The sequence below is a fragment of the Silene latifolia genome, chromosome 1, assembly GCF_048544455.1.
Source record: "Silene latifolia isolate original U9 population chromosome 1, ASM4854445v1, whole genome shotgun sequence".
In the NCBI taxonomy this organism is placed as follows: Eukaryota; Viridiplantae; Streptophyta; class Magnoliopsida; order Caryophyllales; family Caryophyllaceae; genus Silene; species Silene latifolia.
In genome coordinates, this window is record NC_133526.1 from 4,946,215 (window position 1) to 4,960,254 (window position 14,040).

The 14,040-nt window shown below is 38.0% G+C and overlaps 3 protein-coding genes across 4 annotated transcripts; 1 reads left to right on the forward strand and 2 right to left on the reverse strand.

The window, feature by feature from the left end:
* The first annotated feature begins 1,414 nt into the window (after positions 1–1,414).
* LOC141594610 (uncharacterized) lies at positions 1,415–3,907 on the forward strand. The gene is made up of 2 exons (XM_074414617.1): positions 1,415–1,495; positions 2,839–3,907. Exons 1-2 carry the CDS (start codon positions 1,473–1,475, stop codon positions 3,623–3,625), a joined length of 810 nt encoding a protein of 269 aa, XP_074270718.1. The 5' UTR covers positions 1,415–1,472; the 3' UTR covers positions 3,626–3,907.
* Positions 3,908–6,541: 2,634 nt separating this feature from the next.
* LOC141594613 (PRA1 family protein B3-like) lies at positions 6,542–7,490 on the reverse strand. Its single transcript, XM_074414620.1, has one exon. It carries the CDS (start codon positions 7,409–7,411, stop codon positions 6,737–6,739), a length of 675 nt encoding a protein of 224 aa, XP_074270721.1. The 5' UTR covers positions 7,412–7,490; the 3' UTR covers positions 6,542–6,736.
* A 1,047-nt stretch (positions 7,491–8,537) lies between these two features.
* On the reverse strand, positions 8,538–12,392 carry LOC141594621 (uncharacterized). 2 transcript variants are annotated; one of them, XM_074414627.1, is made up of 4 exons: positions 12,059–12,386; positions 9,227–9,427; positions 9,066–9,131; positions 8,538–8,854 (listed from the first exon to the last, which is right to left on the reverse strand). In XM_074414627.1, the coding sequence occupies exons 1-3, from the start codon at positions 12,167–12,169 to the stop codon at positions 9,078–9,080; spliced, it is 366 nt and encodes a 121-aa protein (XP_074270728.1). In that variant the 5' UTR covers positions 12,170–12,386; the 3' UTR covers positions 8,538–8,854; positions 9,066–9,077. The 2 variants fall into 2 exon arrangements, with proteins under 2 accessions (XP_074270728.1, XP_074270735.1); XM_074414634.1 differs by lacking the exon at positions 9,066–9,131 and having other exon boundaries at positions 12,059–12,392.
* Positions 12,393–14,040: the final 1,648 nt, after the last annotated feature.

Sequence of the window (14,040 nt, forward strand, 5' to 3'; positions counted from 1 at the left end):
GTAGGTAGGAAGGGCTCGTGAATCGTGAAAAACCCTGCAAAAAAAAAAAAGTGTTCCAGCGAACGGAGGGGAATGAGAGAGAAGTCCTAGGATAGAGGGACAGCACACAAGATTGCAGACTTTCCACATTTCCATACATAATATGATTGTAAACGTGTCAAAACCAGAGGAAAGCATAGTGGCGCTCACCTTATGCATCATCAGTCTTCCTTCTGCAGTTTATGCTGACGACTCCTGGCCCTTTGTGTTTTCCTATAGACAAATTATTATTTCCTCCGTTCCGATCAATTATTATCCTCTGATTTTAGTATAAAGATCAAAATAAGGAAATAGGGTCAATTATAAAATTATAAATAGGCCAAATTAAGTGTGAAAGATCAAATTGTTTATCAAATACAATCCTAAAATAGAAACAACAACAATTGACCAAGACATCCCAAAATAATACTCCCTCCGTCCCGGTCAATTGTTGTCCTTTGGTTTTGGCACACAGACCAAGAAAAGTGGAGGGAGCCAATTACTAAATGACAAGTGGCACAAATTGAGTGTAAATGATCAAATTGCCCATTAAATTCATTCTTAAAATAGAAAGGACAACAATTGACTGAAACACCCAAAAATGGAAAAAGACAACAAATGACCGGAACAGAGAGAGTATAGGACAACAAATGAGCGGGACGGAAGAAATATTTAAAATGGGTGTATTATTTCGTGTCAAATTTTAACACGGTTCAAATAATATAAATAGCATAAAACCAGAATACATAAAAAAAAGTAAAATATTTATCTTAACTATTCAAATAAGTTGAACATTAACTCGTTTTAATATTAAATCGGATACCTCGGTCTTATAAACGGCGGATTGTTGCCTATAAGTAATCCTTAGATTTGTACGTTGGCCTTTACTTTCTCCCGAAAGCTCTTCCTTACTTACTACTCCCTCCTATTCTACATAACCTTCCCTATTTCCCTTTTTATCTATTCACAATATCTTCCCTCTTTCCTTATTTAGTAAAGTTTTATACTTATTTTAATCAACTCACCCCACAACAATACCCCACAATACCCATACTTTATCTTATTTTAATCACCTTACCCCACAACAATACTTATTTTAATCAACTCACCCCACAATAATACCCCACAATACCTTCCCTCTTTCCAATTATCTCACCCCACCACAATACTTTAACTTATTTAATTCAAACACCCTTAATTTTCGTGCCATCCATGAATAGAGAAGGTTATCGGGAATAGGAGGGAGTACATACGTATAACGTGTTATAATAACGTATTCTCATATATCATATGTTTCCTCCTTACTAAGGTAATGTAGTGCTATAATAATATACCAACTACGTGCTATAACGTCTTACAACTTATAAGTTATAACCAAGTAACTAACATACGTATATATAGTTCAAAAAAAGGGAAAAAACTTGAGTTGATTCACTTCCAAAGTTTCAACTAATATGGAGTCTCTTATTTCTGAAAGGTCAGTCTCCCCTCTTGTTCATCCTTTCCGTCTCAATCATTTATTTATCACGTAGGTAGAACTCATCACTTACAATTCCACCTATTATTGTATTGTGGAGTATGCTTGTAGACATTTTAAGGTAACATTTATTGCTCTTAATGATTTATCAAAAAAATTTAACTATAGAATTCGCATTTCGTTATTTAACTAATCAAAACATCATGAATGCATAGCAAAATCTTTACCTTTTATTAAAAAACTATTTACAAAAGAATAAAATTATAAAGAACGTGCTAACTCGGAGGGTGGAAGGGAGGGAGGGAGGGAGGGAAGGAGTAGCAGTGATTGAGCGAGGGGCCACTGAAAAATCAAAAATTCAAAAATTTTAGTTAAATTTTCGAAATTTTTTCAAATTATTTGGGACGAATGAGTACACGTCATCAGTAGGGTGTTCATTGGTCCGGGACTGGATCGGACTAAACTCTCTGGACCGAAGACCAAATAAGGGTTAAGAGGTGGACCGAGGACCGGACCATATTAATATTGGTCCGGTCCGGTCTGGACCATAAAAACACGTGGACCGGACCGGATCAAATGGACCAAAGTGAACCAAATATTATTGTCTTTGACATGTTTTAGCATATAAAACTAGAACTCGAGAAGTTCGTAATGATCAAAATAAACATTATTTTCTTACGAGATTTAACTACATAATTACCGATCTCATAATACGTGTAAACAAAGTAGAAAATAAAATCAATAATATTACAAATTTAAAAATTCTTTTATTACATAACTTTGGTCCATGGTCTATTCGAGTTGGTTCAGGACCGGACCGAAGACCAAAGTAGGGTATACAGGTGGACCGTGGACCGGACTAAACAAAATTCGGTCCGGTCTGGTCCGGACCAAATGGTCCGATCTGGTCTTTGGTCCGGACCACTGAGTGAACAGCCCTACTCATGAGGTTATTTGTTTTTTCAGTTTTTAGATGAAATCGCAAAGTTAGCGGTTTGTATCTATCCAACTTGTACTTTTAAGTTCTATAAAAAGTGAAGGGAATGAGCCGTTTAAAAGAAAAAATTGGAAGAGGATAAGCCGTTTAGTTTCCTAGCTGTTTTACTATTTCAGTAAAAAAAAAGTTGTAAACATACATTACACCAACTGGAAAGTGGCAGAGATACAAGCTAGGGAACTTCCCGGCTTAACCTAAAAAATGGAAAAAAAAAAAAAAAAAAACTGATGACGTAGACCCATTCGCCCCAAAAGTCTAATTAATCATCTAAATAACACTATTTAGACAAAAATTCAAAGCCATTAATATTAGCACAGAAATATTAAAACCGGTTTCCGTGTGACAGGACGTGTAACAGTTCAAGAAGGCGACGAAATGGCTACAGCTCGGTGGCGGATATTATAGCAAAATGGAAGATGCACAACGAAACATACGGTACCATGACTGAAGAACCAAGAAGAAGTCGTAGAGGCCCTGCAAGAGGATCAAGAAAAGGATGCATGCCCGGGAAAGGCGGACCTGAAAATTTGGAGTGCACTTATAGAGGGGTAAGACAAAGGACTTGGGGAAAATGGGTTGCTGAAATCCGCGAACCCATCAATACCGCCAATTCCCATAACTCGCAAAGTAAGCGTAGTCGAAGGTTATGGCTTGGTACTTTTCCTACTGCAGTAGAGGCCGCTATGGCTTATGATGAAGCCGCCAAGGCTATGTATGGACCCTCGGCCATCTTAAACTTTCCTCAGAATTCCGTTCTGAGAGAACAGGGTCAAGTTTTGTCAGGTCTAGGTATGCAGATGACCGGTTCAGGTTCAGGGTCAACAACAACTGAAGTGTCGGAATCTTATGATGGTTCCAATATGGAGTTCCGGGATTCCCCTGGTGTTGTACCCAAAGACGAGCCTATGAGTTTTGATTACTACCCTGATTGGGTGGTGGATTACTTTGGCGGGTTTGGGGATGGTAATTTTGAGTCGAAACAAAAGGATAATAGTTACGAGCTTGATGAACATGGGTTATTTTACAATGAGTTGTTTCCGGGGAAAACCCCAACCGGGATGCCTGATTACAAGATGCAACCTATAGACGGTTCGTTAGGGATCTCTTTTGGTACCAATCAAAGGTTAAACTAGCAGTTTTCCGACATGAGTTTTTCCATGGAAGTCCATGGTTTTGCTGCTCCTGTACCTGCACAAGGTGACCACAATTCAAAAATAAGCAGTGATTCTAGGATTCCGATTATGTTGTTTCTCTCTTACATATTGTTGTAGGGGATTTTTTCCGGCATATTTGATCCTGGCATCATAGTTTACGCTTTGACAGATCTTTATCAGTTAGCATGCACGAGCTTGTTTTTTATCCTTTCATAACATTATGTAATACCAGCATCTTAATGTTATGTATGTAGTGTTTTTGAATTATCCCGTCGATATTGAAACCGCGAGGGTACTAGTTTCTAACCCGCGACTTCTCCACACGATTGAGTATGACTGCATATCATCGACACCATACCAAGCAAAACTCAAAAGCGTTTTAACATATAGACGAATCTGAAACTAACTGAGTGATTTCTCTTTTTATTGTCTCCGTTTTTGAAATTTACGAGTAATATTATATTTTCTAACCGGCGATTTTTACCAACCTCTGTGTTCAAACTGTTCATCTACATGTTCTTATTATCCTTTTTTTTCCATTTAAAATATGAAACTTAATAGTAGTCCGTAATTGACAAAAAGTATTAGGGATATCAGAAAACCTGCAATTGTTGCATCAGCATCCTGCAGAAGATAACATTAAAGCAGAAAACTGCATGCAACTGCCTGCCTGCAAAAGTACATTGAGAAGAGCACACACATGCATGATTGCAACAAACCACTGCATTCCGGCAAATTATATTATGGGCCGTCATATAGTGCGATCACATAAAAAGTAACCATTTTATGGCAAATAGTGACACCGTAAAAGACTAAAAGGTTGTCACTATTTATCGTAAAGTGTCACTTTTTGTTCGTTACACTGTATGACATCCCACACAATAACTACCATTAAATTACGGCTACCCCCGGCAATCCCCCAAGAATCAGGAAAAAAAAAAGATGTACATCACAAAGTGCTATACCAAATTAAATAGCACACTGATTTGGGACACTTGCATTACTGTGTACAACTTGCCGGCTTACAAGGTGACTGTTTGGACAGATACTTTCACACTGCTTATAATTGTTTAAACCTCAGTATGCTGGATGCTGGAACATTACTTCACATAGCATAGGACTGGCACAATCGGAAGCATACGGTCATAACGAGTCACTAACCTAGCTGTAACTCTTATTAACTTGGATTTCTAGCTAAGCAAGGCTTTCAGTAGTTCTACGGCTCGAGTTGAAGATTGGAATTTTCTAAACCATAAAAAACTTATTTTGACCATTCATATAGCTCACAAATTTCTTGAGACGAATTGGGATATGCTTGACCAGGCTTGTGCAGGTCATAAAACTCGTCTGAGCTCAAGTCAAGTTCAAACCAATTTGATCTCAAGCGGCACACGAGTGATTAATGCTCATTATCATGCTTACAAACAAAACTGACAAGGGAAACAACAAACTATAAAACTCGCCCGAGCTCAAGTCAAGTTCAGACCAATTTGATGTCAAGCGGCACACAAGTGATTAATGCTCATTATCATGCTTACAAACAAAACTGACAACAAGGGAAATAACAAACCATAAAACTCGCGCGAGCTCAAGTCAAGTTCAGATCAATTTGATCTCAAGCTGCACACAAATCATTAATGCTCATTATCATGCTTATAAACAAAATTGACAACAAGGGGAATAACAAAGCCATAAAACTCGGCCGAGCTCAAGTCAAGTTCAGACCAATTTGATCTCAAGCTGCACACAAATCATTAATGCTCATTATCATGCTTACCAACAAAACTGACACCAAGGGGAAATGGGAACGAACAAAAGCCGAAAAAACATAATCATAATCTAGTTGATAGGATTCCAAACGAACCAAAAGGCCACACCTGATATCTAAACTGAAGCCATAATCTTTCCTGCTTGAACTTCCAAAGAGGAGATGGAAAGCTCTCCCTTTGAATTACTAACACCGTGATTATAGGAGGGAAGGGCGGTGGACAGGAAGGAAAAGAAGGGGACTGCATGGGAAGGATGAAGTTTCCCTTCAAATCTTTGAATCAGGCTTCCGGGAAAAAAAAGGACAGACATCCCTTTCCTCCCCTCAATTTCTCACCATCATGTAACTATCCGAACAAGGAAAGCTTATTTCCTTCTCGTCTCTTCCACTTCCTTTCTGTTCAAATTCTTCAATCCATACAAAGGACAAGAATTTTTCTGTTGGATCTAGTTGAATAAGAGAAAGGAAAAGGCCTGAAGCAGTCAGGCCATGAACACGAACAAAACCAGAAAGTATTTCCTTTACTTACATCCTATTTAGATGAAGGGAGAAGGGATAGATGCATTTTTTCTTGCAATAGAAGAGCGAAAAGTCAATTTCCTAGACTTCTACTCTTCTCCTCTTCCCTACTACCATCCTATCCAAGTGATAGCTCCCTCATCTCACAAACGAGTCAGTCGAATATGGGTCAGATCAAAATACGGGGAAGAAACAATATCAATCACAATCGCTCTTATAAACCATCTATCAACTCGTTTTTAACCAAGACCTACAAGCAAAATTTTCAAACTACATACAATCATTTTTCACTTCCATAGATAAGTAAACCCTAATTCATTTCATGTCCAAGGAAACGCAAATTTCATCATGAATCGACAATTCTAGATCATAATCTAATACGGAGTATCATAGTACTAATGTGAATCGATATCAATCCGACAAAATGACAATGATCTCATACAAATTAAACCCTAATTACACAATGCAGCAAATTCACCATTTCGATACAACAAAATGACAATGATCTCATACAAATTAAACCCTAATTACACAATGCAACAAATTCACCAATTTAGATCAAAAGAATGTTAACAAGCATTCAAACATTATCAATTATTGAACAGATCTACAAAAAGAATAGTATTATATATATAGATCAGTAGACAAAATCACAATATTTCCTATAATTCAATCGATCTACAAACGCGATCATACTACACGCCAGATCTCAACAAAACTTCCACAACAAATGTAAAATGTTTCTGAAAAATTAATAAAATTATAAAGAATTTCCCTTTATACCGACATTAATCGAACAAAACTCATGTGCGCGAAGCAGGAACGGTAGAAGCACCAGCTGCAGCATTTGCGGTCGCACTGAGGAACGAAAGAAAGCCCACGGAAGGCCCACTAACACTTTCTTGATCATCAAGAAACAAATCTTCAGGAACACGAAAAGCGCCATGAACACAAACAATGCCGACACCAATAACAAGCGCAGACATCAACACCGACGCAACGCTGGTGAGAAAGACGGCGAAGACGGTGATGACGGTCAAGATCCCTAAGGTCTCTTTATCAGAGAATTCACGGTTGAAGAGGATTAACGGTTGATCGGAGGGTTTGAAGAGGTAAAGGAAGAACCAGGCGGCAATGACGGCGGCGAGGGTGAAGAGAGAGAAAGGGTGGGTGACGAGGGTGGCGGCGAGGGTGAGGGAGATTAAGGCGAGGTAGTTGATACGGAAGTAGGAGTAGTTTTTACGGAGACGGGAGGTGGCGTCGGTGAGGGAATCGGGTTTTGAGAAAGCGGTTCGGTCGGTTAGTTCGGACCAGGGACGGCGGTTGGTTAGGGCGAGTTTGGTTTGGTCGTGGAGACGGGTTAGGAAGGTTCGGATTGGTGTGGGGGTGGGTTGGGAGGTGGGGGTGGAGGTGGGGTGGGTGGTTAGGGTGGTGGGAGTGGTGGTGGTTGGGAGGATTGGTGGGGTTGGTGTAGACATGGTTTGTTTGGGTTGTGGATGAGGAAATGGAGGATGCGAAATTGTGAAAAAATGTGATTGTATGAAGGAAGGAAATGAGGGGGGAGGAGGAGATTTAGGAGGGAGATCTAAGTTTAAATAGGAAGTCTTCATTGTGGCGGATATATCCGTCATAAATTTGTGACGGGTCAAATATTACCCATGTGGTTAGATAAGATAAAATAGTTTGATACTCTTATGCACTCTACTTTTGTCTTATCTACCCCACATGGGTATTACTTGACCCGTCGCAAGCTTGCGACGGATATGACCGTCACAAATGATAAAACTTGAATCTTTCCATCTGTCAAAAAAAAAAAAATATGTGTTGTCTTGTTCATGTCAATTGTCTACAAGTAAACGGGTCAATTAGGTCGGATTTGGGTCAAGTTAGTTCAGATCGGGTCATTTTCGGGTTTGCAAGGATACTGGTTAAGATTGGATTGAGTCGGGTCATTTCAGGTTAAGATAATTTTCGGATCTGTTATTATCAAGTTTTTAGGGTTAATGGTGACTTTTTAACAACAAAAATTCGTGTTGGTTCACATAGGTTCCGAGGTAATAGGAGTTGCGGGTCATGCTCAGGTCTTTGTTGAGGTGTCGGGTTGGATTATTCGCCGAGTCACTCGAACCAGGTGAATTTTCTGTCGTCTACCCAATTGTGGAGGAGGGGAGAATGGAGATCCATATGTTCTATTGTAATATGCGTGTATGTTTGCATCGGTTTGAATTCTCTCCAATTTCTCAAAAGAAATTAATCTTCATTTCTTATTAACGGTCCGGATCAAATCTTGTGATGATTCAATGCTTGTAAATTTGTAATCATTCATAAAAATAAAGTGGTTTGTTATGTATGCATGAAGAATGGATCTGGCTTTCAGGAAACCGAGTAGAGTACGACTTGATAAAAGGTGAAGAGTTTAATTAACTTAATAAGATTAATGAACCAACAATCCCAAACCGACCTACCTCCTAGCGTGGGTCATGACGACGTCCCAGCTCCTCGCATTTAACCTGTGAACTACTGTATGACGGTACGGTGACACCATAGATTTATACACAAGAACAGTGCCCGACTTGATTCATAATATTCACGACCGTTCAGCTATTGTCAAATAAGATGATGGGACGGTTTAATATAACATGTTCAAAGTTCTTGTCATTGCATCTTAGTAGAAACAAACACATTCACCTGCATTTAATCCTCGAACGAATCAGGTCTTCATAAGAACTTAAGTTTCAACATTCATCAATTAAACAGCAGAACAGCCGTGAGGCTAACTAATCCAGTTTAACAATGAAGATAACAGCCTAATAGGTAAGTACGAACACAACCGCCTCAGCTTAGACAATGCCGAAGCTTTGAGTGCATTTCTCAGCTGAATGCTTTTAGAAGGTGGATCCGTTCCATCCGAAAAAGGAACCCTGCAAAACAATTTTAAAACACAAACCACCTCAGATACCAGACAACATTAAATTTCCTATGCAATTTTGTGCTTAAAAATAACTTTCCGAGTATTTAATGGGGCGCTACATAAGAAGAGATCATAGAAATATGGAAGAGTCGCAGACATAAAGGAGATGGAAGATATTAGGAAATTATGAACACAACTATTGACAGCAAAGGCTCGTTTACATGTTAAAGTTGCTAGCACTGGTGTAAAGCATGCAAACACTGTGCATTTTCTTGAATGAGATGCTCCTAAACAACAGGAAGAATGCAATAATAAGAAATCGGTGTCTGATGATGACGTGTCTAGCAAAGGTATGATCAGTATGGTAAAATAGACAACTTGCCTTGGTGTCATAGAATTTGATGAAGAAGCGTGACTTGGGAACAGACAGCTTGGTCTCAAGGATAGCGGCAATGGCAGCGCTGAGCTTCTTGTTTGTATCAGGGTTAAGACCGCCAATGGACACCAGTTCACCATATGCTGCTGGCTGCTCTGTTCCGCCAAATGCCATCGGAACTGATCCCTTCAACACCACCATAACATACTGCAAAGTCAAGCAGTCGGTCATGTTAGGAAAAATGTCAGGGAAACATGAAACAGAGAGAAAACATACCGCACTAATTTCAGGATTGGGAACAGCCTAAACAATACCACACCAGACACTATAAATAAACAAAGCGGGCCACATAACATATAAAAACTATGCACAAATCACGATTCCAGGTGAATAAAACTTTTGCAAAGTTCATCTTATCAGGACTCAGGAGTCAAGGCAGGAGCATCAAGTCCTACTTCAGGAGATTCTGATCATTCACTTAAATAGTTGATCTAAACCGATATACTTTGGAGCTTCAAATGGGTCACAGGACTAATGAGCAATTGGTAACATGTCTTATGGAAGTAATGCCTTTGTAACTGGAATATATAACCCGATTAACCCCTATTCATTAGCGTGTTAGTTTGTTATGCACAGGCTGAGGTTAACATGTCTTATGAAGCCTCAATGGATAATTGTCTGGCATAGCTTCATTTCGTGAGCCCGGATATCCATTTTATTTTGCTGATACAATGCCTTTTTTGAACATGATTTAATCAGATCTCTAACTGGTAAAGCAGTTTCACTATTTTAATTCTTCAGACGCAGCAGCAGGAATTCAAAAACCATACAAAAATTCTCCACTAGAGTTTTGTGCTAAATCTTTACATATGGCAGCCGACCTACCACCTACCGGACTGAATTAAGGGAATATAAAAATATCATGTGAGAACTACAACAAAGCAGGAGAGTAGGAGGGCTAGCGGGATTCACTACCACGTGTGAGAGAACGAGTTGTCAAAGAGTGCTTAGCTGAGCACCGGTTCACCACATAGTTGGTATACAACTATACACCCAACTGAAGTTCTCATGTGTCAATGATTGAGAACTACTCGTAAGGTGAAACAAAGAACCAGCAAAACTCAGAAAAATGCATATGAACAAAACTTTTCAAAGACGGCTTTGATGAACACCAGTTCACGACATAATTGAAACACACCCAGCTGAATTTTCACCGCATCAGTGCCTTTCTAGTGATTGAAAAGGCTAACACAATAAGACAGCCAGTTTTACAGCACTCCGAATCGCATACGCCAGTCAGAGAAATCGTGTACCAGAACCATTTCTCGGCCATCACCTAAACGAACTCGATTGTTTCGCATCTTATAACCACACAAAAACTTTTCTTCATGAATTCACATATTGATAGTCCTACATTACTTACTAGTTGAAAAAAAATTACTACAATACAGCAAGCAAATTACATATCAACAACACTGCTAATCCAAACTACTAATGATGCTTCCTCAATTCCAAATTCAGCCGTCTAAAATTGAAAAATTTCGCCAACAAATCACATCCACAATATCATCCAACAGACCAATCCAAAGTTACTACTCATAGTATGACCCGAAATCGACAACAACTTACACAAACACGGATTATCACAAAATTAAACACCCAACCCATCAAACTGCAGAACCATTCACTAACAGTACAACAAACCCCACATCATGTAACAGCATATTCAGCCAAAAATCCATTGGCATACAAATTATTCCAAACAATAGAACAAAAGAAGCACAGAACAAACAATCATTTACACTTTAACCTACAAACATACTTCTAAAGTTTCAAACTTTCGGTTAAATTTTCGATTTCCTTACTTCTAAACCTTTCATCAGAGAAGAAACAGTGTCCAAACAACCAAAAGTTTCAAACTTTGAGTTAAATTTTCAATCTTCTTCACTCTACCGCATTACTAATTCACCCCCAATTAAAAAACTCAGCACTAAATTTCAAATCCTAGTTCCACCACTAAAAAAAACAGTACCCAAACAGCCAAAAGCTTCAAACTTTAAGATAAATTTCCGATCTTTTTAACTCCTCCTCATTACTAATTCGTCCCCAATACAAAATTCAGCACTAAAATTCGAATCCTGGTTCCGCCACAGAAAATAACCAGTACCCAAACAATAAAAAGTTTCACACTTTAAGATACATATTACGGGCACTATCCGTCATAAGCTGAAGACGAATAGTGCCCCTCTCACAATATGCAAATGGCATTATCCATGGGGTGCTCCATTTCCCCCACTTGCCCTCCCACTTGCCTTATTGTGAGAGGAACACTATCCGTCTTCAGCTTGTGACGGATAGTGTCCGTCATAAGCAAGACGCTTTGGTATTATACTCCCTCCATCACAGTCAATTGTTATATTTGGTTTTGGCACAAAGACTAAGGAAAGAGAAGGGGGGCAATTACTAAATGACAAGTAGAACAAATCGACTCTGGATTGTCAAATTATTCAACAAGTTCATTCTTAAAATAGAAAGGAGAATATTTGATGAGACACACAAAAATGGAAAAGGACAACAAATAACCGGAACAGATGGATTATTTTTTTACTCTATTGCATTACTAATTCTCCCCACAAAATGTTTCGTCCCCTAAATTCCAATTCCTGGTTCCGCCACAGAAAAGAGACAGTACCCAAACAATCAAAAGTTTCAAAATTTAACATATTATCTACTCGATTGCATTAGTAATTCGCCCCCACAAAATATTCAGTCCCCTAAAGTTCAAATCCGGGTTCCGCCACCAAAAAGAAGATAATAAAAGGAGAAAGAGAGGTATACAGCTGGAGGTTTGCCAATGATGGTGGCAATGGAGGAAGTAGCTTCAGAGAGGATGGCAGAGGTGTCTACACCTTCAAGGTTGACGTTGGTTGAAATGTTGAGGCACGGCATTTTTGGACACTTCTTCACTCTCTCTCTACTCTTTCTACTTTCTTCTTTGTTTGTGAAATGATGCTGTTTTCTTGTGCAACACACACTTGATGAAATTGATATGGTATATGGTGTGGAATTGTGGGTGTTTGACTGTTTGGTTTACCTTTCTAGAATTTTCCTCTCTTTGTGGAGTGAGTTTTGTTCACCCAATGTCCCAATCAATCACTGACCCTATGGCCTATGGGCCATGGCATAACATGGGTAATATCCGTTTTTGCAAATCCTTATTTCAGACCAGCTATTTTTCATCTGAAATAAAACGGATTAAGGTGCTGTTTGACCTAGTTTATGTGAAATAGCTTTTACTTTCTAGAATGAGTTTTTTCATAAACTACTTTTTGAAAAAGTTGGGGTTGTTTGGCCTAACTTTTGTAAAAGTAGTTTCTTAACAAATTGATGTGTTTGGCCTACTACTTTTTTTTTTTTTTTTTTTTAGTTTCCATAATCCTAAGAGTTTTTGGGAGAAGTAGAAGTAGAAGCAGAAGCATCAATTTGGTGCTTCTGTTTCTAGTAGCTTTTTATTAACTTCTGACTTTTCAAAAATAGTTTTTTATCTCCCTAAATTATAGTGTTTGACCCAACTTCTACTTTTACAAATAGAAAAGCACTTAGAAAGTTTGGCCAAACACCCCCTAAATGTAGTTATTTTACAATTAAGGGCTTGCCTGGAATCCATGGAATTATTAAGTGGGTAAGTTTTATTGGGCGATAATTACTGGGGAAATTAATTAGTGGGGTAATGACTTCCTTGATGATATATTTGACATAAGAGTAATGATTACTGAGTAGATCTTTTACTCCCTTAATCATTACCCAGAGGGGGAGGGTGGGTAATGTATTACCCCTTCACAAGGGTAATAATTTCAGGAGGTGAATAATTACCCGTATACCAAACATAGGAAATACACCTCACATATTACTCCCTTATTCATTCCCCTTCTATTACTCTTAATCCAAGCAAGCTCTAAATGTTACTATTTTCTGATAAAATGTTACCATTATTTTCAGGATAAAAAGTGACAACTTTAGTTATAACATTTTGTCATTAAATGATTACATTCTATTAAAAAATGGTAATATTTTCTAGTCTGAAAATAAGACCGTCTGAAACAAGAATTATGGGTCCATCTTACATAAAATAGGTTGAGTAGATTGATGGATATTTGTAGAATGTCTAGACAATGGTCATAAATTTGTCTCGTCTATATATGTGGAGTACGCGACCCAATTTATACTTTAGACACATACGATCGTCTCAAGGGAAACCACGTATAGCTGCCCGTGGTTAAAATTATGTTAATTGAGTTACTTATTTTTAAGCTAAAGGTTAAAGTTGGGAAAATATGGATGTTTATGATTTATAATTGGGTTTTTTTGTCAAAAGCTACCTTATATTTAGGGGTATTTGTAAAAAGATTACCTTATATTAATTTTTTTGTTTTCAACTACCTTTATTTTCTTTATTTTTGGTCAATAACTACCTATGCTAAGAGTATAGACAAATTTGGTTAGTTTTTCGGCTTTAAACTATCTCATACGACTCTTTAATGTTTAAATCATGCCTATACCAGATTTTGGAAAGTCATGATGTACTTACGCTTAATTTTAGTAGATACTCATAGTTATTATTGAAATGTGAAAAACATAAATCTTGGTCGGCTGAAGTTAAATTATGGTTTTTATGCGGTTGATCATTGTTGTTTGATGTTAACAGAGTCATGTGAGATAGGTTAATGTCGCTAAATCGATCAAATCTCGTCATATCGTGAGCTTAGGTAGTTTTTGACCAAGAAAAAAGAAAACAAAGGTAGTTTAAAACAAGAAAAATA

What these genes read in the sequence shown, in the direction of transcription:
- LOC141594621 (XM_074414627.1), bottom strand. Translation starts at nt 12,169, where the DNA reads ATGCCGTGCCTCAACATTTCAACCAACGTCAACCTTGAAGGTGTAGAC. An exon ending in TCATTGGCAAACCTCCAGCT is followed by an intron (nt 9,428 to 12,058) that starts GTATACCTCTCT and finishes TTGACTTTGCAG; the next exon opens with TATGTTATGGTGGTGTTGAA. An exon ending in TCAAATTCTATGACACCAAG is followed by an intron (nt 9,132 to 9,226) that starts GCAAGTTGTCTA and finishes CCTGTTGTTTAG; the next exon opens with GAGCATCTCATTCAAGAAAA.
- LOC141594610 (XM_074414617.1), top strand. Translation starts at nt 1,473, where the DNA reads ATGGAGTCTCTTATTTCTGAAAG. An exon ending in GAGTCTCTTATTTCTGAAAG is followed by an intron (nt 1,496 to 2,838) that starts GTCAGTCTCCCC and finishes TCCGTGTGACAG; the next exon opens with GACGTGTAACAGTTCAAGAA.
- LOC141594613 (XM_074414620.1), bottom strand. Translation starts at nt 7,411, where the DNA reads ATGTCTACACCAACCCCACCAATCCTCCCAACCACCACCACTCCCACC.